The sequence below is a fragment of the Egretta garzetta genome, unplaced genomic scaffold, assembly GCF_000687185.1.
Source record: "Egretta garzetta isolate BGI_Z169 unplaced genomic scaffold, ASM68718v1 scaffold181, whole genome shotgun sequence".
Classification (NCBI taxonomy): domain Eukaryota; kingdom Metazoa; phylum Chordata; class Aves; order Pelecaniformes; family Ardeidae; genus Egretta; species Egretta garzetta.
The window spans coordinates 181,932-206,112 of record NW_009258667.1 but is presented as its reverse complement, the minus strand read 5'-3'; the positions used below and the strand labels follow the sequence as shown (position 1 = coordinate 206,112).

Sequence of the window (24,181 nt, the reverse complement as noted above, 5' to 3'; positions counted from 1 at the left end):
AGATGATGGGGAAACCTCTTTACCTGGAGAAAATGTAAGTTAAATGCTTATAGCTAGACAGGATGCTGGCACTAACACCTTGTATTTCTTAGCATTTCTCTGTTTTTTTCTTTTAAAAAGAAAATTGCAGCAACTGCAGCATAGTGACCATAGTCACCCTGGGAGCTGAGAGCTACATGCTAACTCAGGGTGCTAAGGACAGTCATTTCCATCGAAAGTGGTGCTACTGCAGGACGGAGTGTTTCTCAGCAGTACCCCTTGCTGCTGCTAACCTTGTGTGGTTTGTAAAGTTTTGTAGTGAATTCTTGCACTATCAGAATGTCAGAATTGCTAAGTAAGTCACACCTGCACAGTGCAATATATTGCTACCCTGCTTAACAGCTAAGCAGTATTACTAACCTGGAATATTGAATTAAAAAAGCAATGTAAATCCAACCTTCAGGTACCAGCTTCCAGGAAATAGATGTGCTGCAGAGAATAAGGAATATGTAAGGTATTTCCTGCACCCACAAGCAAAGAATTAGGTTGCAGCCTTGATCTTCCACCTACCAGATCCCATTAATCTTCTACATGAGGATTGCTGTTGTGAAGGTTATAACTTCACTCCTGTATGCCCTACATAAACACATATGCCTGACCAAGCCTTGCAGTTTATCGTGATTCAAAGCAGAATGGTTGCAGTTTTCTCTAAAAATTGGTGTGACTTAGGAATCATCCTTGCTGTGGGTTAACTCCAGTAGGCAGCTAAGCACCAGCTGTGCTCTCGCTTCTCCCCAACTCCCAGTGGGACAGAGGAAGAGAAAAGGACAAGTAAAGACAAGAAAACTTTTGGGTTGAGATAAAAATTGTTTAATAATTAAAGAAATGGAAGAAGAGAGGAAGAAAACAAAACAAGTGCTGCAAAGGCAATCACCTACCACCCTTCTATGGGTAGACTGATGCCCAGCCAGTTCCCGAGCAAAAGGTGGCTAACTCCCTTAAACCCCCTCCTCTCCCTTTCTATTGCTGAGCATGAGGTTATATGGCATGGCGTATCTCTTTGGTTAGTTCAGGTCATCTGCCTGGCTGTGTCTTCTCCCAGCCTCTCACGCAGTCCACAGTCTATTTGCTATGGAGGAAGAGTGCTAAACAGTGAAGGCCTTGGCACGGTGCAAACACTGTTCAGCAAGAGCTAAAACATCAGTGTGTTATCAACACTCTTTTGGTCACAAATCTAACCCACACCACCATATGAGCTGCCATGAAGACAATTAACTCCATCCCAGCCAGACCTAGTACAATCCTATATTAAGATAATATATCCTGCAAATAGGATATCTACAAGTATAAAGATCCTGATAATCTTTTGGGGCTGGATTGAATCTTAGCAGTCTCCTTGAAAGAAACTTGTGTCAGTAACGAGATTTGCCATAGTGCATCTTAGTAGATCTGATTGTGGGAAAAGATACGCAGTGGATCTTGCCACTTTTACAGATTCACAAGCCACAAACATTGTTTTCATTTCCTAAAAGTAGGAAATTAAAATACCTAATTTTCATTTATACTTGCTTCTATATCACTCTGGCTATAAAGGGACCTGAAAGTGGGTATATTTTCTTGTGTCAGAGCAATATAAATAGATTTTATGCAAATCATATCTCCCCCATCTAGTTTTATCTATTTTCTTGCTTTAAGTGGCTCTATATTGACTTTTCTGAGAACACGTCTTCAAAATACAAAGTAGAGGTTTTCTTATTAAAAAATTACACATTTTCCATTATAGCTTCCAAAGAATGTGTGAGTGGTACCTCCTAAAGGGCTAATCTTGTTGAAAAGTGAATGAAGCAGTTGGATTATAACTTGCTTTCTACAAAGGGTGAGCAACGTTTCCATAAAAAGACATTTTGCTGGCTCATAGGCTCTGATTCCCTAAATTCATTACCTTTCAACATTTAGTAGAGGAACCTGGAGATCAAATTTTTCTTAAAATAAATCAATGTAGGGAACTGAAGGAAAAGTGGAGAAATTCAAGTTTGCCTGAATTGGCAAGTTAATGATATCATTTTCGTTGGTGCTTAAGATAATATTAATTGCTGACATCAATAATGATACAAAGCCAGCTATCTATCTTTTCTTATGATGTGAAGGATAAGACTGTAAACCATCTATCTTAACACAGTCTCTTACAAACTGTCTTGCCCAGCGGGGCATGAAAAACGGTTGGCATGAATTCTGAAATACTTTCAAAGGATGATAAATTCAGAACCATGTCAGAAAAGGAGGTGTAGAAGGACTACTCAGTGCAAGTGAATTTTATTGTGTCCTAATAAGTTTCAGTCTTTTAAAATGCTGTGTCATTAGCAAGTGTACAGCACTTCAGTGCCTAAAATGACAAAATGACAGCAGCGTTTCATAATGCAGATAATTTAATGCACATTTGGGTTTGCCTTTGCAATAGCAATGTTGGTTTATGCAAAACTGAATAGGTGAATTGAATTCCAGCAGAATGCATGTTCTCACGGCAGACAAAGTAAAACATGAACACACAGAAGGTGATTCAGACATACAGCACAGGGTAAAATTCTGTCTCATTCCAGAGTTTGGAAGGAAGGTCAGAGAACCATTAATATTGTGAAAATAATGCTTAAGTGCACTGTAAGTGTTAGAAAGACCTGGTGCTGGCCCTTTCCACAACAGTGAGTTCTACCCAACAGTGGTGTGTCCTGTCAGGAAAAAGCCATAGTGTTTTTATGCATATCTCCATAGGTTCATAACTGAACTGATAGTTCAGCACAGTTTGTAATGATCTATGCATACCATTAAGCAATCAGATACTAACAGCTTCACTGGTAGTGCTGCATACAATTTTTATTTAAGGAGGCAGTAAGTACAATCCTGAGATGCACAGGTTGCACACTTGCTGTAGGACAAGGGCCAGCCTGTGATTTTCAGTATCTTCAGTGCCTTGCAGGAGGAATGTGAGCAAAAGAGACACAATCAAATACTTTGACTTTTTTTGCTCTAATTGTGATTTTTATTCTTGCCAAGTAAATATGTAAAAGTAGTTGCTCTGTACTCAATGTGTCTGCTCCCTCTATATGTTCAGAGTCATATATAAGTAATGCAGTTAAAAATAGCACACTTCTAGTGATTAATAGTTCATAAGCTTCATACCTCTTTTAGCTACCTGTTAGGACATGGATTCTGTTTTTTCTTGTGTTTGCTAAGCAACAGTCATCTGCACAATTACATGGACCTTGCTAAAGACCATCAAAATTTGAGAATGCAGGTGTAACTGAGCCAGTTTGGTCCACACAGTTTGCATACAGGTGGTGATGTCAGGCATGAGAAGGGCAGAACTCCACATTCAGAGGTGTAAGGAGGAGTAAACGTTTTTGCAAGAGATGTGAGCAGTTAGAAATCACTTCAGGTCAATAAACCTGGAACCCATGCTGTTGTTTCACTGTGGTTTTGTTTTGGAGACCTATGGCAGACAAGAGCAAGGAGGAGGTAGCACTCTTCAGCCAGCTGTTGTAAGGCCATCCAGAACTGTGCGCAGCTGCTGGGACCTGGAATCGGAAGGGCTGGTTCATAAGAGCACGCTAGCCATTTGCCGAGAGCCACCTTCTCTTTAGCAGCATGTTTTGTGTGCAGTGCTTCCCCCTAGCCTGGACTGACTTTGAAGGGTAGGGATAAGTCTCTATACTAGTCTAAGATGGGGGAGAAAAACTCTGGATCCTGAACTGCTAAAAGGAAGCAGTCTGTGTTCCAGAATCTGGATTAGATTTTTGTCAAGGAAGAACCACAAAAATGAACAACTGCTATGTTTCTTGAGCAGTAAAACGTGCTCAGAGTTTTTCTGGCTAGAGACTATTTGACTTCCTCCTAGACAGTGTCATTTTGCCTAGTAAGCACATAATTTGTAGATGGTGCAGGATACTATTTTTAAAAAAAAAATCTTATTTTACCGAAAATATTAATGCTTTGCTAATAAAAAGACCATTAAATAAATTTTAAACTGCTCCCTGAAATGCCTTTCTTCATTGCTTTATTCTAATTAGGCACTTTTTTACATGAGAGGTTTTGACAAAGTATTATGGATACAAGTGGAAATAAAACCTGTAATTCTTCTGTAGCTGAAGTCCTCAGACCAGACATAATTGAAAGCAACATATATAGTTGTTGTGCTGTGTTAGTGTTACTAATTTTCCAGAAAAGATTTTCCCTGTGTGATATCTTATTCAAAGTTACCTTTTCAAATAATGTTGTGATGCAGAGCAAATTTTTATTGGCTTAATTTTGAAGTCAAATTTAAAATAATAATATGATCCTGTTTTTCTTTGACAGAGTATCAAGAAGAAAAACACAAGTAAACAAGAGATGAGCACATACCTGCGATTCATAGTCTCTCGTATGAAGGAGCGGGTGAGTCTGAAACAGGGAAGTTTATCGAAGCGTTGGGTTGCGCTGTAGAGGATGCATTGCGGTTGGCCTTGTGTGACTGTGCAGGGAGGGCTACAAGAGGGTGTCATTTTATTTCCCCTGTCATAAGTGGTGTGTGTATTTAAACATATATTTACCATGTCTCACTGCTTGCATTAGTATCATTCTGGCAGGAGTAGTTTATACCATGGGCCTGTGGCTCCTCTGAAATGGACTTTTTCAGGTTTGAGACACATGTAATCTGTCAAATTGTGGATCTACAGTTTGGCCTTATGTATTCCCCACCTGAAATATTCCAAACTACTGCATTTTTTAATCTTTTCTTGTGTGTGTGTGTTTTAAGCAGATTCTAAATGCAATAACTTACACTGTCTCATGGTCCTTTCAGGCTATAGATCTAAACAAGAAAGGGAAGGACAACAAACACCCAATGTATAGAAGGCTGGTGCACTCAGCTGTTGATGTCCCTACTATACAGGAGGTAGAGTGATTTGCTTTCTAACTTCCACACTGTTCATGTTTTAACAGTGAAGATAAACCTTCAGGACTAAAGCACTAATCCTGATTAATTCTCCTTATGATCAGTATTTCAGTATTGTATCCAGCATTGGATATGGGAGCTTAAAATTTCAAACTTTTCCTTATAAATAGGTAACCAAGTGAAGCCATTTTGAGTGGTGCCTCATTTTCAGACATAGAGTATCCTCAATTCCTTTTGTACCAAGGTTTTACTAGGAGCTGTAGGTAGCTGAAATCTTCAGAGAAAGTACCCTTTTTCTAAGTCACTGAATATGGACTCGAGTGCCCATGTTTGCATGTCTGGCCCAAAGTTTTTGACCATTTTAGTCATTAAGGGCTTGTGTAGGTGGCAACTTCATAAACATCTAAATGATTCATAAAGAACCGTTTTGTTGATCACAAAAAAACAAGAGTCGCTTAAAATATCTGGTTTTGCATTAATGGTTCCAAAGATAAAGTACTAGTAAATACGTTGTCCTTTTTTTCTTAACCAAAGGTTTGACCATGACTCATGTAAACCAACTGCACATGACCGAAATGAACAGCATATTCATCTTTATTCATTGATGCACTGGATTACTATGCAATGCTATAGTATATATTGGCCTTTACAACCATAGATGTGAAAAGCCTTCTATTATTGTTATTGAAACACATGGATAAACAATAGCTTCACTGGCAGTTTTGGAGACCAACACTACTGGCTGGCTTGAAGTACTGGCAACACCGGTTGAGCCTGAAAGTAGGCCAGGCCTTCCTTTCACTGTCACCTTCACCTGCTTCCACAGAGGGTCTTTTGGCCTTAATAACATACTAGGAACTGATGATGTTTTGTTTGATGATTGGAATTCTCATAGGTGTTCCTGACAGAGCACAACTGAAAATGCTGCATTCCTTATCAGACAAAAGACCATGCTAGGAAAATGAACTGCATGGCTCCATGTAGGCATTTGTTAAGAGTTTGGAAAACTAAGACTATCAGCTTTCATCAGAAAACACTGACTGTGAAGATCCTGGAAGTATAAAGGCAGTCAACACTGATTTGAAACTAGTTGGTATTTTAAGGTACAAAATCTTCACCTCAGGGAATATATTTTAATTTGAAGAAACGTTCTTGGCCACACCTTGTGATGAAGCTAATCCAGATTTACCTTGTTGTAATCAAGAGAATTTTTTTAAACTTAGTCAAGTAGTAAAGCCCTGTTTTACGTTTGGGCATTGCATAAAGGGACCAATGCAGCCAGTGTTCAGGTCCTAATAAATCATGTCAAAGAGTTGTAAGTATTCCTTCTGTATGCAGGAAAGGCAATGTCTGATCTGTGTTGCAGAATGCAGATTTCTGTGAAAGCTGCTCTGAGTAAAACAGGTACAGCAGTTTAACAGTTTTTTTCACAGTACTATGTTTTATTTTGTGTAGAAAGTAAATGAAGGAAAGTACAGGAGTTACGAGGAGTTCAAAGCAGATGCTCAGCTGCTTCTACACAACACCGTGATTTTCTATGGAGGTAAAGTACTACATTTATGGCTTGCTTTATTTGATTTATCGTTATCTGTAGGAAACTCACAAGTTCAGGATTGAGTTTAGTATTAGATAATCTTAAGTGTGGATGAGGTCATTTGAGAGCTCTTAAAAACCGAAGTAAGATGCAAGAGGACTTTGCAGGGTCTTTTCTGGCCTACATACTACCCAACTATTTTCATCCTCCCTGGCTAAACCTGTTAGGGGGAATTTGCACCTTTACCATCCTGTTTCCTCTGCAGCCTAAGTCATAAGTCAGTCTGTACTGCAGATTTCTGCCAGTATACATATGTTGTTCTAGGGTGGAAAGAGGTCTGATCTCTGATGTGCTGTGTCAGCAGAAATGTAGTATAGACACATATTTTTCACTCATGGGCAATATCTGCCATCTTGCGACAGCAAATATAGCTACATCCATAGTAGAAGTGTCCAGCTGGTGCAGTGTGTGGAGGTGCAGCCATCAGAGAAGGTGCTGGCCGCTGGGAAGGTAGTAAGTGACTGTTTGATATGGAGGGACAGTCCCATTGCAAGTGGAAACCCACTGCATCCAGAAGCTATAGCCAGATCCTGTAACAAGGTTCTCCAGAGGTATCATTTCAGGAAGAATGTGGTTCTCCCCTGCAGACACGGCCTACGTCAGGGACACTGGGAGGAGGAAGGAACCAGTCTATTTGTAGCATCAGAAGATCCACACTGCTGTGGGTAGGGAGAGATGTGAATGTGCCAATAGAGAAATACACAGGGGTAAAGGGAAACACATAGTGATAAATAGTCTGTGAAGCATTACTCTGAGCAGAAATACCTGCGTGATTGTAGCTGTGTTCCTGTCAAGTGGTGATAGCAGAGAGCCATGTTTTAGGACAATTGCAGTGTGTCACTGAGACACTAGCAGAGAAAGAAACTGGATCCATATTAAGAGCAACCCTGTCTCCCTGCTGCTGCTCCTCAGATACGTACTTGTATTGTTCAGTTTAAAAGCTCCCAACAGTATTTTTGCATATAAATATGAAAGAGAAAACAAATATAGAACTGATTGTTAGAAAATTTTAAATGGAGGGGTTATCCAAGTGACTAAATTATGTTTTGTATTCTTGCGCAAGACAATTATAGCATGAAAGTCATAGCAATGACAGCTGCAGTTCTTTGTGAGCACTGTGATCGTACTGTGATTGTTCATACCATTTATTTCTAATTTGCAGCGGACAGTGAACAAGCTGATATAGCGAGGATGCTTTACAAAGACACATGTCATGAAGTAAGTAGTACCAAGTAACCAAGATGTAGACAAGATACATTATTTTCATTTCAGAATATAAGAAAATTATTCTTCATATTACAAAAATAAAAAGGGTGTGAAGTTTGTTATAAATTTTCCCCTAACTTTCTAACAGCTGATCCAGAATTCCTTTTTCTTTTTTTTTCTTTAACTAAACTATCATTTGGAAAATATCAATATTCAAATTTTAGTTTTGAAATTAATCTAGTAATACATAGTTGGACTAGAAATAACTGTACTTGCTAATATGAATTGAACCTGAGGTGAGATTCCTACCATAATCGGCATTGAAAGATCTCTCAATGTTCAGAGAAGACCAAAGAATAAGGCTAGGGGAGCTGTCACACTTTCTCCATTTATACAGTTGAATGACTTCTTTCAGAATGTACTTTAAATATTTCATGAGTTTAAAGAACTATTCTTTGTACGTTAGCTATAGTAAATCATTAGGAGTTGAGTTAGTATCCTCCCTCTGCCTTGTTTTTCCAAAACACGAATAACGATTCTGCAGCTTGTCTTTCATCCACTGTCAGCTCACCTCAGTTTCACACTAATAGTTTGCACACACAGAAGTAACTCCACCAAATTAGCGAGCAGGCCTGAAAAATTTTACTACTTAAGAGAGAGGGGTAATACTGATGTCACTCAAATCGGAATTTTTGGGCTTATGTACCTTTTTTTGTTTTTCAGCTGGATGAACTGCAGCTTTGCAAGAACTGTTTCTATTTGTCAAACGCGCGACCTGACAATTGGTTCTGCTATCCTTGTGTATGTTGCTGACTCAGATTTTTATTTGTTTGCTTTTCTGTATAAAAGCCTGCAGTTTTGGTGTTATTAATGCATTGAATATTCCATTTCAGTAGGCTTGTTTCAAAAGCATGGTTAAGACTCTGTAAGCCTAGATGTTTTACACAAGTGAAATGTTGATTGAAGTTCAAAGCTGTAACAACATAGGTTATAAAACTTGGTTATCAGCCAGTTACAACAGTCTCACAAGAAAAAAAGGAGCTTACAGGAATAAAACTTTGCTCCTGGGTGAAGCTGTTAAAGACAAGTTTAATTTTTGGGCTGCCTAAGATCTCTGTTTTCAATAGCCAGTTACACCCTTTTCAAACTTTGTATTTTTTTTTTTACTTTGATCCAAGTAATACATCTAACAGGGAAATATGTACTGTAAGAAGATAAAAATGAAAATAGCACTAGACATAAACAGCAACCATATTCTTAAGATACTAGCATAGTATTACGGCAAAATATTTGTGGGAGATATCAATATAATACTTCATATCCAATAATAAATACAACATTTTTTCCAGATACCTAATCATGAGTTGGTTTGGGCCAAAATGAAAGGCTTTGGGTTTTGGCCAGCCAAAGTCATGCAGAAAGAGGACAATCAAGTTGATGTTCGCTTTTTTGGCCATCACCACCAAAGGTAATTTATTAATCCCATGTGCTGCTTTTTACAAACAATACTTAAAAGAATTTATGTCATCTATCATGTGAGCTGAGCCAATCCTGGCTCAGCTAGTTGCCAACATTAGAAAGACTGAGTGCCGTAATTGTTTCAGAAAATTTAAAGCTCAGTCTAACACATCTAAAGTTGCCAAATGGCTCAGAGATTCCCTTTCCACAGTTGCCATAGGGATGTTACTTAATGCCATTTTAATTAAAGCAAGCAAGTGGATTTCAACTGTTTCTTCAAATCAGTAGCAGCCTGCTAATCCAGGCCAAGGTGAAAATTGGACAGAAATGTACTCTTACTACCAGCATATTGACTTTGTGCAATTTTCTCTTCTGAGCAGGCACATTGCAATTTTATATTTTAGTAACATAATATACATCACAAATGTTTCTGTCTCACTGTTATAACATTGACAGAGCTCCTGCTGTGAGCCAGTTTGCAATTTCAGAGAATTAACTCTTTACATTGGAAACTTCACTCTTAGAGATCAGCTTTTACTTCCATCTCCAGTTTTTTCTTCAGCATTTGGGGAGGGCTATGGTAGTGTTACTACAGTGGATGTACTGATTTTTTTTTTTTTGCTGTGTGATTTATATGCCTATAATGTGAGGATAGGAGACATTTGCAAAGTGATTCATGGTTGTTGGGAAGGTGGTATATTTTGGTGCATCAAAAAGGGCCTAGACAATTCACTAACAGTGTTTTATGCGGCTGTTCATTTAAATTGCTTTTAGTGTAACTCGCACAGCATATAGCATGTTTTCGTTTGTTATATGAACTACCAAGATTTTCTAATAGGCATAGTGTGTTTAAAGGATCTTTATTTGTGTCTCAATCACAGAATTATTTGCCTTGAATCTGTTTGCAAATACAGCTTATCTCATTAGTAGTTTTGGCATTAAATTCACGCAGCTTCAAACTATTTAATAAAGTAACATGGCACTTGTGGGATGAGGTACTTACAACTTCTTGAACGCATGCTGACAGAAAAGGCAAAATACATTTTACTGGAGTGCCATTACTGTGCTGGACTTGGACAAAAGGCCGAATTCCTGGTTGGTGTAAATTAACACTGTTTGACTTCACTGAAATGAAATTTATATTGCAAGAATTGAGAATCTGCCCACAGACATTTAATTTGTTACAGTATTTACTCTGTTATGTAGATGTGCATGGCAGTAACTCTTTTTCTTTAATGTCCAATGTTGCTTGGTATTATAACCTTTCAAAATGTCAAGAGCTGCCCATCTAACTCTAAGAGGACTCTCTGAAAATATTTATGAGGACAAAGTACTTTTGGAACCAAGTCACTGCCATGGCAGTCCCCACGTGAGTTCAGTCCCGATAGACAGGGGCCCAGACTACAAAGTGTAGTTCGAGGTGATAATTTGGTACATTCCATGACAGTTTTAGCAGAGAGGTCAAGGGCTAAATTGGATTAGCATGTGAGCCTTCGGTAAAGACATTTCTGTGTCTGACTCAGGGCGTTTAGCAATACAGCAGGTAGATGTGACTGCTGTTGGTGCTGGGGAGGTTTGTGGCACACCAAAAATGAAAGAGACTTTCAGCGATAGCACCCACACCTAACAAGTGCTTATAATAACACGAATGTCTAATGCCATGCAGTCCCTTTTTTTTCCAATGTGTTGAATATACAAAAATTCTGAGTAAAAGGGAATTGTCAGTGATCAGCCACTGTGAAAAACTGCTTTTGAAGTCAGTTTCTCAAGTCAAGATCCTTCATCTGTATTTAATGTTTCTGAACCTGTCTGTACTGTGTATTCAAAAGGGCCTGGATCCCCTCTGAAAACATTCAAGACATCACAGTCAACATCCATCGGCTGCACGTGAAACGCAGTATGGGGTGGAAGAAGGCCTGTGATGAGCTGGAACTGCACCAGCGTTTTCTTCGCGAGGGGAGATTCTGGAAATCAAAGAATGAGGATAAAGGGGAAGAGGAGGCAGAGTCAAGTATCTCTTCCACCAGCAATGAGCAGGTGAGTGCTGCCACGATGTTAACAATCAGGTCAATTTATTAAAGGGTACAAAGATGACATATTTTGTGATTAATCTACTATTAAATTAGCCTTGTGCTCTGTCTGCAGTTTTGTGAGGACAAGAAGAGGGTACAAAGGCTTATTTTCCCTATGTTTTGTGGCTTAGTAATAGCAAGAATATAAAGTTTTCCTCTTTCCTCAATTTCTTGGATGACCTCTGGGAAGTTTTAAAATGTTTGTCACCTACAGCACCTTGATGAGACAGACCAAGATTTCTAAAGTTAAATAGGAATGTTCAAGTTAAATGTCATGCATATCAGATACACTGCAACACTGCCTTCTTGGACACCGATCAAGGGATGACAGCCCTGTAGCTGTGCAGCCTTTTCACAGCTGGAGTATCTTCACTTTGGACTGTATTCTGCATTACAGATCCCTGAGTAACCCCAACCATGACATTTTCGGCAAGTCCAACTAAAGTTAGGTGCAAACATTGCACTTGAGGACCACGTGACCAGCAACTGGTTAAAGTAATTAAAAATAATTCTGCATAACAAGAAAAATTATATTGATTTAACAAAGGTGAAAAGCACAAAGGACCAAGATACAAAACCTTGCATTGCCATATGGAAATTCCCTTATCACAGCTGAACCTTGCTAGTCATTCATTGTGCAAGAGAGAGTTATATATTCACTATTACTGACTTGGCAGTAAGATTTTCATAGCTTGCAGGATGCTTCTCTGTATCTTTGGCAGCCCTTTCCCTGGCAACACCTTTTTTCCTCATTTAAAATCACTATCCTCTCTCTAAGTCTGAATTTTAAAAAATCAGCATGTTTTGACCCTTTCACTATTTTGTCAAACAGGTCTATCATCCAATTTGTAGCTAAAAACTCAAAGCGTATAAAACTGGAAGTTGCTTTAAGGGCATGTTCCTTATCAAAGCGGTTTTAGGTTTTTTTTTAGCCTGGTTTGCTTAGCTAACCCTTAGTAGCCCCTTTATTTAATGTCACGTATGCAGTCATGCAACAATGCATGATGAAACAGGAAAACGGTCACAACACTTATGAAAGAGGCATTTTCCCAGTTTTTCAGAAGTGTCAGTCATAAGGTTTAAAGTGTCCATTTGCGTGTTTTCTGTTCCACCCCAGCTGTTCATCCTTCACTTGGTATTATAACGCTCATACCTGTTTCACTGGTTTCCCAGATACAGGAACATAAGAGTAGCCGTCAAACTCGTGCTCTGCAGTAATCCGCAGTATCCTGTCACTAACACTAGCTAGTACTGGATGCTTCAAAGACAGGAGTAAGAACTTTGCTGTAAGATATTGTAAGATAATATACCATCCACCAAGACCTCACCCTTGTTCCCATTGCTGGAGATTGGCTTTTCTTCTGAAGCATGAAGTTTCATACCACTCCAAGCATACAGTTACAATCAATTGTAGCGAGTCTGGATAATCTTGCTATCTCTACATATATAATTATTGCTGTTTTCTGGCTTCCAACAAGATCTGCTGCCTAATTATGGGTCACTGATATCAGAATATTCTGGAAAACAAGTGTTTGAACTTCTGTGTGAAATGAAGAAAAGAATGGTTAAGGCTATTTTAGCAAATATGTATTGAATGTTAGAACTTGCTCATGAATTTTGTTCCTTCACGTAGTCTTAGTCATCAGTGATAATGTTGAAAGTTTATTTTGTGCACTTCTCATTTAAGAACAGTATTCAACTTTCTATTTGCTAAATTAAATAATTGCAAATAATCAGAAATAAAAGGTACCTCAGTCATGTTACAATGAATGCTGAAATGATTTGGGATGATTCAATATGCTTTTCTTCATGTTCACAGCTGAAGGTTACTCAGGAACCAAGAGCAAAGAAAGGTCGACGTAACCAGAGTATGGAACTCAAGAAAGAAGTAAGTAACCTCAATTACCACATTTGTAGAGGTAGCAAAGTACAAAAAGTTTGAAAGTTTAATAGACACTCCTTTGGTTTCTGTCAGCTTTTACTGATTTTACAGTATAAACCTTGGAAGTTCCAAGCCCATAGTTTGGTCCTCCTTGCTAACAAACATAACTGCACCTCCCACATGCAAGCCACTGTTGTCATTGTGGTAATATTCTGTATCATGAATAAATCAACAGTCAGGTTACAACATTTTTTATTTTTTTTAATGACAAATTCAGGCTAGTTAGTAAGTCTATAAACAGCAGAAATTAGTATTCTGCACAATCAAGAATATTGTTTATAAAATGTCTTATCTACCCTTGTCCGTGGAACTTCTTCCCTTGTTTATCCAACTTGCACACAGAATGAAGCAGGGGAAACGGAAACCTATGATCATGTAACCAAGGGACTGTATTATTATGCTTGTACACAAGGGGGCGGTTACTGAGACAGCTATAAATCTCTCATTTCCTAATTTTTGAGTGCTTTTTCCTGGCCTTGTTTCAGCTGCATGTTGAACACTAAGAAAAAATTGCACATATGCACAGGGGACTCAGGACTCTATTACAGAGGAGGGTTCGGGTATTTTAGCACCAGTGTTACGTGGGGTGGCCCTGGTGCCGAAATACAGACATTGCCACTCCTAATACCTGGGCACCTGCCTCCCTGTTGTATCTGATAGCGCAGGGCCAGCTCTGTGAGGCGCCTTCATCGATGGAGGCAGTGACGCAGTTTGTGCTCCCTGGGGTACAAACTATATTTGAGTGCAAGATAGGGAGACTATGGTTTCGGATGTCTCATCGTTTTTATTGTGTTTTCTGTCAAGCAAATGCTGTAATTTGCTTCGTATATTTATGTCTTAACATTTGCCTTCTTAGCTCTGCTCATGTTTGGTCAGTGATCCAGAAGTCAATCTCAGTGACCTATTAGAGAGTAATTGGTTGCAGAAGGGAATACACAGCCAGCCTTGTGATTGGTGTGAGCAGTGCCCCATCACACAGACAAGCGCGAAGTCCAGTCCTGAGCCAGTCTGATGTTACAAGGACTGTGTGCTTTGTCTGTACAATGTTAAATGAGCTTTAAAAAAAAGTCTAAGTTTAAAAAAACCAAATAGTGTTCATCTGTGTCTTCAGACACTTCAAATATCAATAAGTGTTTTCAGGGATATTACTTTTATCTGTTCTAAAGAGCAGGAACAATTGGTGTTACAGTGTAATAACACAGACTGCTAAATTCAGTACAGTACACTACAGTAACTATGAATTCTTTCTTGATAATTGTGTAATTACAGAAAGCTATTGTGGTCATCCAAGTCTAGCTCTATATTATTGGAAGCAAGACTTAGACGCTCATTAGCCTTTCATCTTCAAAGCACCTTTGAAGTACTAATCAATCTTTGCAGCAGTTCTGTGAAATCAGTGGCATACTACAGACTCCAGTGGAGCCTGTTGGGCCAGAGTAAGCCCAGAGTTTGCCAAAATAATTCAGGCACCTTGGTCATGCAGCTACCGTCTCTTCAGGGAAAATGGTAGGGGGAAGAATCTATAACAACCCTTTAGTAATCCCAAGGGATCTGCAGTGATTCAGCATAGCCTCTGATGGTGGTGGTACTTTTTGGGAAGTGAGGCTGGTGAGTATGGCATACTGATGCCATACCTGTGCTTCCTTCTGGAGGGCTCCTAGCTGAAGTCAGAAAAGCCTGACCAAAGAGCCTACCGATTGTCATGCTGGTTTTCCTCAGGGTTTCCGTGTCCCATTACCACTGAAGGTCTTCAACAGACACCTTTCACATTAAGTGCACAGGCATTAGTCATGCACCACCTTTTTCTCCAGGGGGAACTGAAGTTAACTTGTTCTATTTTGATACCTGGATTTACAAGTTTGTTTTTTCTCTGTAGGAGCCAGAACCTGAAACTGAAGCAGTAAGTTCAAGCCAGGAAATTCCCACAATGCCTCAGCCCATTGAAAAAGTTTCAGTCTCAACTCAGACCAAGAAGTTAAGTGCCTCTTCTCCAAAAATGCTGCATCGGAGCACCCAGACCAGTAATGATGGAGTATGTCAGAACATGTGCCATGACAAATACACCAAAATCTTTAATGATTTCAAGGACAGGATGAAGGCTGATCACAAAAGAGAAACTGAGAGAGTTGTGCGAGAGGCAGTGGAAAAGGTAATGCTTATTGAACACCACATACACTCTGGTTTGAGGAGAGGAGGAGTGTGGATTTTTTTCACATTCTTTCTACTTTTTTAACATCCACCCTTAAGAAATTGAATTAAAAAACATTTCCAAAGAGACTGCATAAAAATAGTCCTCATTCTTGCTTTTTAGACCATTTCTATACCAACAGACCTTAGTTTAAACAGAAAACTCCTGCTTTTTTTTGATTCTTGTCCAGTGAAATCAGTTTGTGATCCAAAAATGAAACTAATTGTTCATTCACAAGTATCCGTTTCCAAAGGCTTTGTCTCCATTGTCAAGTGTGGTTGTAAACAATGGCATTGTTTAAATGCTATTCATAAATAACTTCTGTCGATCTTCTGACCTAAACATTAAATAGATTCGCTGAAATTTGTTTGAATTTTCTTACCTAATGATAACCTGTTTAAAATCCAATATCTAAGCCTGAGCTGGTCACCTTTGGCTGGAGAGAGCAGGACAATTCAGAGGATGATTTGTCTGACCTCTCTTAAGTACCCATCTTAAAACAAGATGAATCTCCTTCTGGATGAAGGACTATGGAACGAACCTAGGGAGTTAGGTGTTAATCCTGTAGGATTAAGACACCATACTTTTAGATTACTGAGCAAGGGCAAAGGAGTCCCACCAGCAATGAATAGTAAACATTACCTCTTACTGAACTCAGGGATGTTCTATTGTGTATTTTCCATTGTGCCCTTGCTGTAGATTTATATGCAGTTGTAGATTTGGAAAAGACAAAATCTTTGTCTAAGATAAATCCATAAATTTGTAAACTGATCATTGACAAAATATACAGGGAAGCTATTTAGCTGTTTCTGTAGATGCCTAGCAGAATAGAAATACGGTGATATTTTTATTTTCAACATTTCTTATGGGGTGGAAGTTTTGTTTATAACTCTAAAGGAGAGAACTTTTTGGTTTCTAAATAGGAGAAATATCTAATTATGTGACCTCCACCCACATCAGTAATAGAGGTTTAAAGAGTAGGGGCTTAAAGAAGATACTTCTATTCTAATAGCTGTCCATTGACTTGTTTTGCTGACTTTCTTATGGCAGCTGCGTACAGAAATGGAAGAAGAGAAACGGCAGGCTGTAAATAAAGCTGTAGCCAACGCACAAGGAGAGATGGACAGAAAATGTAAGCAGGTAAAGGAGAAGTGCAAAGAAGAATTTTTAGAAGAAATTAAGAAGCTAGCAGGCCAGCACAAGCAACTGATTTCCCAGACCAAGAAGAAGCAGTGGGTAAGTGTCAAAAATGTATTACAAGAGAATAAGTGGAAATGTATAATGCATGCTGCAGGCCAGCTGAAGGTGATTTCTTCCTTACTTTTAACTGCACTGCTCTTTCACTGGTCTTTCAGCTTTAAGGTTTTCTCCTTCATATTATTGCTTTCAAATGTTCTTAACCTCCAAATTTCAACTCAAAGTTCCAATTACTTTCAATCTTAATTATGTGGTGTTCACAGCACCATCTTTGTCAGTCCAGTCAGACATTAGTATCAAAATATTTTTTTCTAAGTGCAGTTCTACTCCATATAAGACATGTTTTGCATTATGTTCACACTCCTTTGATCTCAGGGCCCCAGAGGGTACAGTATCTGGCTGCATCAGTTTGGATTCCCCTGCTAATAACACTGGTGGTGATATCCTTTTGGCCTTTTCCTCTCCTAGATTTTTCTGCAGCTCTTTTATGTTCTTTTGTGTTTAAGACAGGACTTTCTGAAATCTATTTCCCTCCCTTGTTCAGTCCCTAAGCCAGATTTGCAGCATTGCCTACAAAAAATGTGTTTGTATGCCTTTTAGAAAAGTGAAAACAGACATCTAACTTACCGTTCTGTCACATGCTGCAAACTTTTCCCTGGTTTTGTGTGGTGTGTGTCTCGTGTTTTCTTTACAAGCCAGAAGTGTGTTCTCCCACATGGCTGTACAGCATCTACTCAAACATTGCAAGGACTATATAATACTGTGCTGCTAGCCTGTAACAGAGTACTGGTGGAAACTGCTATACTGAGGAGCAGTGAGCCTGGCACACGTACAAATCTTGCTATTTCTTTGCTAATTTTCATAGAACAAGGAAATGAAAGCCATCGTTCAGGACATCACACTGCACTGTAATAGCTATCTATAACATACAGTAGGGTATCTATAACATACAGTAGGGTGGGTACAGGATTTTCTACTCTCCTCCTTTTGAGCTTGGATTTTGCTAGATGCGGCTGAGGAGCATGTGGGTGCCTTGCCACAAGATGGCACGCTGATCTGAGCAGCGATGGACAGCCGCCATCCCACTGTCACCGCCACCGTCGCCAGGGGACAGCCAGCCCTGGCTCCCTCCCACAGCTCCTGTTTGTCTTCCACCGTAAGGGGCTGTTTGTTTATGTTCAGCCTCATTAGCCCTCGTTCTTACAGATGAAACAATGGTCCCTGCAGAGAAAACTCTGCTCTGTAAAAGAGTTAAATAAATACTAAGGCGAGACAATCGGTTGCTGACTATCACAGTTATGAGTTTGGCTTTTTGTAAAGAGAAGAATTACTTCGAATGCCAGAGCTCCTGTCAAGCCTTCATTCCTGTTCCTAGTAGAGATTTTACTGTGGATGTTACAATACTGCACTGCTCGGGTCTCTGTCAGTTAGAAAATTCCTCCCTGTCTACCTATCACTGCAGACCAGAGAAGTTAGTTAGGTCTCCGATTTGATCGAATTATTGTGTTTAATGAGTCACCAGCTGCTGGTGGCTGCATGCATGCTTTTGCCTGTGGCACTTGAGAGGAAAATTGAATTGCCTTTGCCCACTATAGAACTACGTCAAATTAGCTCTCTTTTGTCAAAAGTTAAGAGTGCACATGTGAACTGCTGCCACCATTCAGCTGACATGCAGTAACTCAATCACAGTAACTTGACTTGAGTCTGGACTCAGCTGTAGCTGCTTTTTGGTGGTTTTGAAGGCATAGTTTATGAAAGAGATTCCCAAGACATACTTCAATCTGCTCCAATGTGCCTTTACCAAATCCTTTAGCGTAATCAGAGAGTGCCCTGGTACCACATCGCCGCATCTTATGATCATGTGCATAAAGCCTCTTTCTGAGCCAGACAATTAAAGATATAGAGAGTATTAGACAGTCTCGCCTATTTCTGTGACCTGAGAACTATCTGTCAATCACCACCTTATCTGAAAGCATCATACAGGCGGCTGGTTTGCATGTGGTAGGAGAGGGCAGGTAAGGAGAAACACCTTTGTATGGATCTGCCTGCCAACACACGGCCTCGGGCGGCTGGAGTTGGTCCAATTACACAACTCCCCAGTGATTTTTTCTTCGGTGGCACTAATGAGCGTCCCTAGTGTGTAGTACGGCTCTTGTATGCTGCTATTATAATGATACCTCCTTACCAAAATCTCATGTAATTAACACACATACTAAATGAGTTTTGGTGGCTTTGCTTTTTAGTTAGAAGCAGAGACCTCTGGTTTTGCATAATGCCGATGTCTAGGCTTGGGAATACAGCAACTATTATTCATGCTATATTTGTCTTTTTTTCATATCTTAAAAAGAAAATCCAGTCAGGATGAAGGGATCGTTTTGCTGGTGGTGTACAGGCACATGAGAAGATGCACTCCCAGCCCTCAAGAGCCTAATGCATCGTTAAAGAACAACTCTTTCTTTTGCTCTAACTGGTCACAGTCCCCTTGGCTTAACCCAATTTCATTTTTATACCTCCAGAAAAGTAAATAGCAAATGAAAGGAAGAAATGTAAGGGCAGGGATACCAATCACGACGTTGTGCAGTTTGATGGCCTCCAGAATACAGGCTAGAGTGCCGGTCCTGACAATGTTTCTTTTTTAATTTCTCCCGGTTATTTTATTTGCATATAAGCCTCATTTAAATTGGTGCATCATTCACTTCTAACTTCTGTCTCTTTCAAAAATATTTACATATGTATTTATTCTAACTTGCAACAGGTTGTTTTTAAGTGAATTGAGCACTGTCCATGATGTGTACTGTCTGAAACAAAAACGCAAGTGATGGATAACATTTAGAAAGAGGAAAATACAAAGCAAAGAGGAGGCCTGAAGGCCACCTGGCATTTTGCCTTCTCTGCCACATGTGCTGGTACCAGCTTAGATGACACTATTTTCCTTTTGTAAGTGGAGATTTACATCCCACACTTGGGGCCAGCATATGTAGAGGGAAGTGTAAGACCCACAGATCAGTTGTCATCTCCTGCCTTAGCTTTTTTTGATCTCTCCAAGCAAGCAGATGTGAAGCTGGTCTCTGTGCTGGGGCCCATGCTGTACGTAATGGAGACACAGCTGTTCCCTGCACCTTTCCAGCAGATGATCCTAATGGTTCCCACAGGCGTGTGGGCAGCCAGCAACATGAAAAACCAGGAAAACAGCTCTCGAGAGCACACTTGTTTGCAGACATTTCTACAAATGAGCTTCCCTGGAGCTAAGTTATAAAAGGAAAATGGAGAGGTTCCCTTCTCATGCAGCTAGGGCAGTCCCTTTATTGCTGATGTAAATAAATAGTTATTGGTTTAGCCAATGTAAATGTCAGCTTTCTTGGACCTGCCTTTTAGTCGTGTGTAGGGCTGTTGTGGTTTTGTTTTGTTTTAAGGCAGTTGGGTTTGTTTTCTTTGTAATTCTGTTTTATTAACAATGCTCTAGCTAGACAGGACATAAAAAGTAAATTGTGTGTTATTCTGTGGTTTGATAGCAGCCTACACAGGCTGTGTGGTACCTCTCCCTCTGTTCCCTGTCATGCAATAAGCATTTCAAACTGGATTCATAAAGATACTCTTTGATTTTGAGCAGACCACATTCAGAAAGACAAACCTGAGATCCTTAGAACCTGGCTCTCAAGGGCTCTGAGTGTAAATGGTTCCTTTAGCAGCAATGCCACCTTGCTTCATGGGATTTTGTCAGAATGATAGTTAATGCTTTTAGCACTCCCTGAAGGGGTATAAAACCACCTGGAGACAGGGCACATTGCCCGTCTGGGTGCCATACCTCCTTGTTGACCACCTGTAGTGTTGGCCAACATGTTGTTTCCCTTTTTTTTAGTTCCTCTGAGGCTACAGGTTTATTTTCCAGGTAGCTCTTCCAGCTACCAGGAAACTGGGGGCATTCTATGTGTGTTCCAGGGTAGAAATCCTCTTTGCTGCAGCACTTCCCAGAACCAAGTATTTCTGCAGAAATCACAGGCTGTCTTTCAGGAGTTTTGTGCTGTCCTGGCAGGCATGACAAGGGGCCAGAGCCTGTGTAGCCAGCCTGTGTAGCCTCCTCTGGTTTCTGGAAGACTTGAAGGAAAAGACACGTTCTTGCTTTTCTCAATAGCACTGATGTAGCATGAGGTTTTCTTTTCACGAGATTGCAGCGCTGCCTGGCTGTCAAGAAGCCCCCAGGACAGCAGCCTCCTTGCATACCCACCCTAAACGGGCTATAACAAACCACTCCGTAACGAATTCTTCTTTTCTCCAGTGATGTTATTGTTGCGACGTTTGAGATTTTCCTAGCCCAAAGAGCATCTTCCCCAGCAACCTCTGGACAGGTCAGGTTTGTAAAGAAACCTCAGAAATGCCGATTTTTAAGCTTGTGCAGAACCTGTTCACTCCAGAAGTGCCTGTTGATTTATCGTAGCTTTTAAGACATAGATCAGGGTGCTGTTATACAAATGTAGGGTAAAAGATGGTTCTTGCACTGTGCGGCTAAAAAATGTGAGTCCACTGCCCCGAGAGATGAGTTTTCTTAAATGAGAGATGATTTTTTCAAAAGCAATAATCCAGACTCTGGAAAATACGAAAGCATTGTGCAGATTTGTTAAAGATTGCTGCCTTACTCAGCACGTGTGAAAGATGCCCTCCTGCCTCTGGATGCCCCGAGCATAAATAAGAGAGAGAAATATTGCTCTGCGTGCGCCGGTGCATCCACACGCGGGTGAGAACACGTGTGCGTTGGTAAGGAGGGATCCCGCCAGGGTGGTAATCTCGTCTCGTTTGTTCTCTCCAGTGCTACAACTGTGAAGAGGAGGCCATGTACCACTGCTGCTGGAACACTTCCTACTGCTCCATCAAGTGTCAGCAGGAGCACTGGCATGCCGAACACAAACGTACCTGCCGCAGAAAAAGATGAAAGAGTTATTCCTCCCCTAGAAAACCACCCCGATGATTGCTATTCTCAGACACAGCGGTTTTTGTTTCCAAGAAGCCAAAATTGTTTAGAATTTGCTTCCCATTTTGCACCAGCCTTTAAACACTTTTCGTAAAAGAAATTTTGCACAGTAATTTCAGTCTTCTGTTTAATGCTCCTCCAAAATTTTGTCAGCAAAATGAATTCAACATCTGTGGGGAGCAGGTTACTTTAAATAATTTTAAACTGGAGGATTTGTTGCATTTTCAGCAAATTTTAAAACATTTTTAGGTTTTACAGAGATTTTAATCTTTAAAAACAGCAGATCTAAAAATAAAAAAAAATCATGCAAGTTTAACAAAAGGAACATTAAAAAACTAGATCTGAATGTAAGAAGTACAGAACTGTTTCAGAAAAACGAAGCATACTACCTTGATGTAACATTTATTTCTTAACCTTGTTGAGCTGGTTTTGTTCAGCTTAATTTTACTGTTTAAAGGCATTATCTATTGGTTATACCAGTGGGTACATGATTGAATTTAGGGAACAGGGTTGCCACAGCAGGTACTAGTCCTGCGTATTTTTTCTTAAATATTTCCCAACTGTGTTTTATTTTCATTATTTCTTTTCAATATATAACTTTTATAACAAAATATTAGCTTTGATCTTGTAGTTTAAAATCACAGGGAACTGGGGTAATCTTTTACTGAGCTGGATCTTAGAGAAAAATGAATATTTAAATTTTGAAGTTTGCACATTTCATCTTTGTCCTAACATGAGTGCTTGTAACAAGAATAAGAAAAGCCAAAAAACCAACAAAAAAACGACTACCTTTATTCATACATGGAATTATGAGGCATACAAATTTCTTTATTGCGCCCCCTTTCAGCCTCCCCAATCCAACATCATTTGACTGCCTATGATCTGGTGTCACCTGGTCCATTGTAACTCGAAAATAAAAGGAGAAAAAGCACTTCAGTTTCACAGAAGCCGTTATGTTTGTAGTAATGGGTCATTGCCTAATAATGAGCTCCATCACTGTACTCAGAATGAAGAATAATGCATGTTAATTTTCTTGTATTAAAGATGCCGTGATTTGTAAAAAGTCTGTATTTTGCGGAATGTCTGGATTAAGAAGCATTACCAATAGGAATGGATCGATAGTTGAAAAATGATTTTTCCTTTTGTTTGTTTTATATATAGATATATGAATTGCATCCATGTTCAGAGACAATTTTTTAAATAGATGTAAAGCTTACTTAAATAGCTTTTCTTTTAAAGTGTCTCCGCATTTTAGTTTCTTTCAAAGATTGGTCTTAGACTGAGTCATATGCCCATTAATCATCCAGCTATTTTTTGAGAAGTTAGAGGAATAATTTGTAAATATTTATTTAGATCTTTGATATTTATTGAAAGCAATTACATGATGGAACGATGGAAGCTGAAGAATCAGGAGGAAAGCCTTTAAAAAAGTTTTCTCTAGGTTTTGTCAGGGTCATTGTAAAGATGAAAATATAACTAAGACTTCTGTGAACTACCACTGAAATCCTGATCGTTTTTACTTACAGTGGTGATATAAGTTAATTGACTAGATACTGCCAAATAATGCCCACGACGTTGCAGAAATTAAGTGGTCAGTTGATTGGAAACAAATAGTAAGTAGATGGTAACTTGTATTACCACAGCTACATTATTGCCTGATAAATGTGTAATTAACTTTTGTCGCCTCTGTGTTGTGACTGTAAAACACTTCACAACTAAAAATCAATCTTGTTCAATTACTTTACAAGTTCCAAAACTTCGATCCACCCCTATGAAGGCAAGTTATTGTGGAAATATTTTTGGTGTAAAATCATTCCAGAATATGTAATATTTAACTGATAGCTGCATGAAAGTAAGATTCGTGTTACTTTGGCTTTTTTGTCTCTGTTGACACGGTTGCACATTTCCAAGTTACTACAGCGTGAAAACTGTGTGTTTTAAAGAAAAAAACAAAACAAAACAAAAAAAAAAGATTGTGGCCTGGTTTTGTATAAGTTTTAGGTAAAATTACAATTGATTGTTTTAGGAATCATGATTTAAAATTAATTTTTCTGCAAATCATAAAGCTATATTAAAGTGTTGAGCTTAGCCACTATGCACATTGTAATTATTCATTGTGGCTGTCCAGTTTATGATGCATTCTGGCATTTTGTAAGCTGCTCTGACTAGCAATATATAGAGTCATTTAATGTGTTAACATTGGTTAATAAATGTATTTAAAAAAAACAAAAAAACCACCTCACTGAAAGCGTCTGGGTTGATTTTGGCCAGTTGTCCTCAGGTCCTTGGGTGGGCGTGCATGAGGCTGCCGTTTCTCCTTGTCCCAGAAGGAGCAGGGCTGTGGCTGGGGGGGCTGTGCCCGAGCCTGCAGGGGCCTTGCTCCGGCCTCGGGGTGAGCTGGTGGCAGGTCCCTGCAAGGGCCCGAGCACCGGCACCGAAAGGGAACCTTCTCAGCCCGCTCGGGGCCAGCAGCCTCCGAGGGCTGCGTCCGTCGTGCTCCGGTTTCAGCGCCCGGTCCCGGGCCCTGGGGCTCGCAGACCCCTTGCCCCCGCGCTGCCTCCTCCCCAGCCCGGTCACCAACCCCGAGCCTGCGCCTGGCAGATATTTTATCAATCAAATAATTTTACCTGGAGGGACGGAGAGGACGCTGTGAAT

At 39.7% G+C, this 24,181-nt stretch overlaps 1 protein-coding gene across 6 annotated transcripts in view; it reads left to right on the top strand.

Moving 5' to 3' along the window:
* Positions 1-23,695, top strand: part of ZMYND11 (zinc finger MYND-type containing 11) — a 107,750-nt gene extending 84,055 nt beyond the window's left edge. For all 6 annotated transcript variants that reach the window (XM_035888409.1, XM_009648603.2, XM_035888407.1 and 3 more), the window contains 11 exons: positions 4,327-4,404; positions 4,811-4,903; positions 6,359-6,446; positions 7,660-7,715; positions 8,427-8,504; positions 9,053-9,171; positions 10,991-11,198; positions 13,053-13,121; positions 15,052-15,324; positions 16,414-16,599; positions 21,365-23,695. In XM_035888409.1, coding sequence (XP_035744302.1) covers positions 4,327-4,404; positions 4,811-4,903; positions 6,359-6,446; positions 7,660-7,715; positions 8,427-8,504; positions 9,053-9,171; positions 10,991-11,198; positions 13,053-13,121; positions 15,052-15,324; positions 16,414-16,599; positions 21,365-21,487 — 1,371 coding nt within the window. In that variant the 3' untranslated portion in view covers positions 21,488-23,695. The remainder of the gene's footprint in view (positions 1-4,326; positions 4,405-4,810; positions 4,904-6,358; positions 6,447-7,659; positions 7,716-8,426; positions 8,505-9,052; positions 9,172-10,990; positions 11,199-13,052; positions 13,122-15,051; positions 15,325-16,413; positions 16,600-21,364) is intronic.
* The last annotated feature ends 486 nt before the right edge of the window (positions 23,696-24,181 follow it).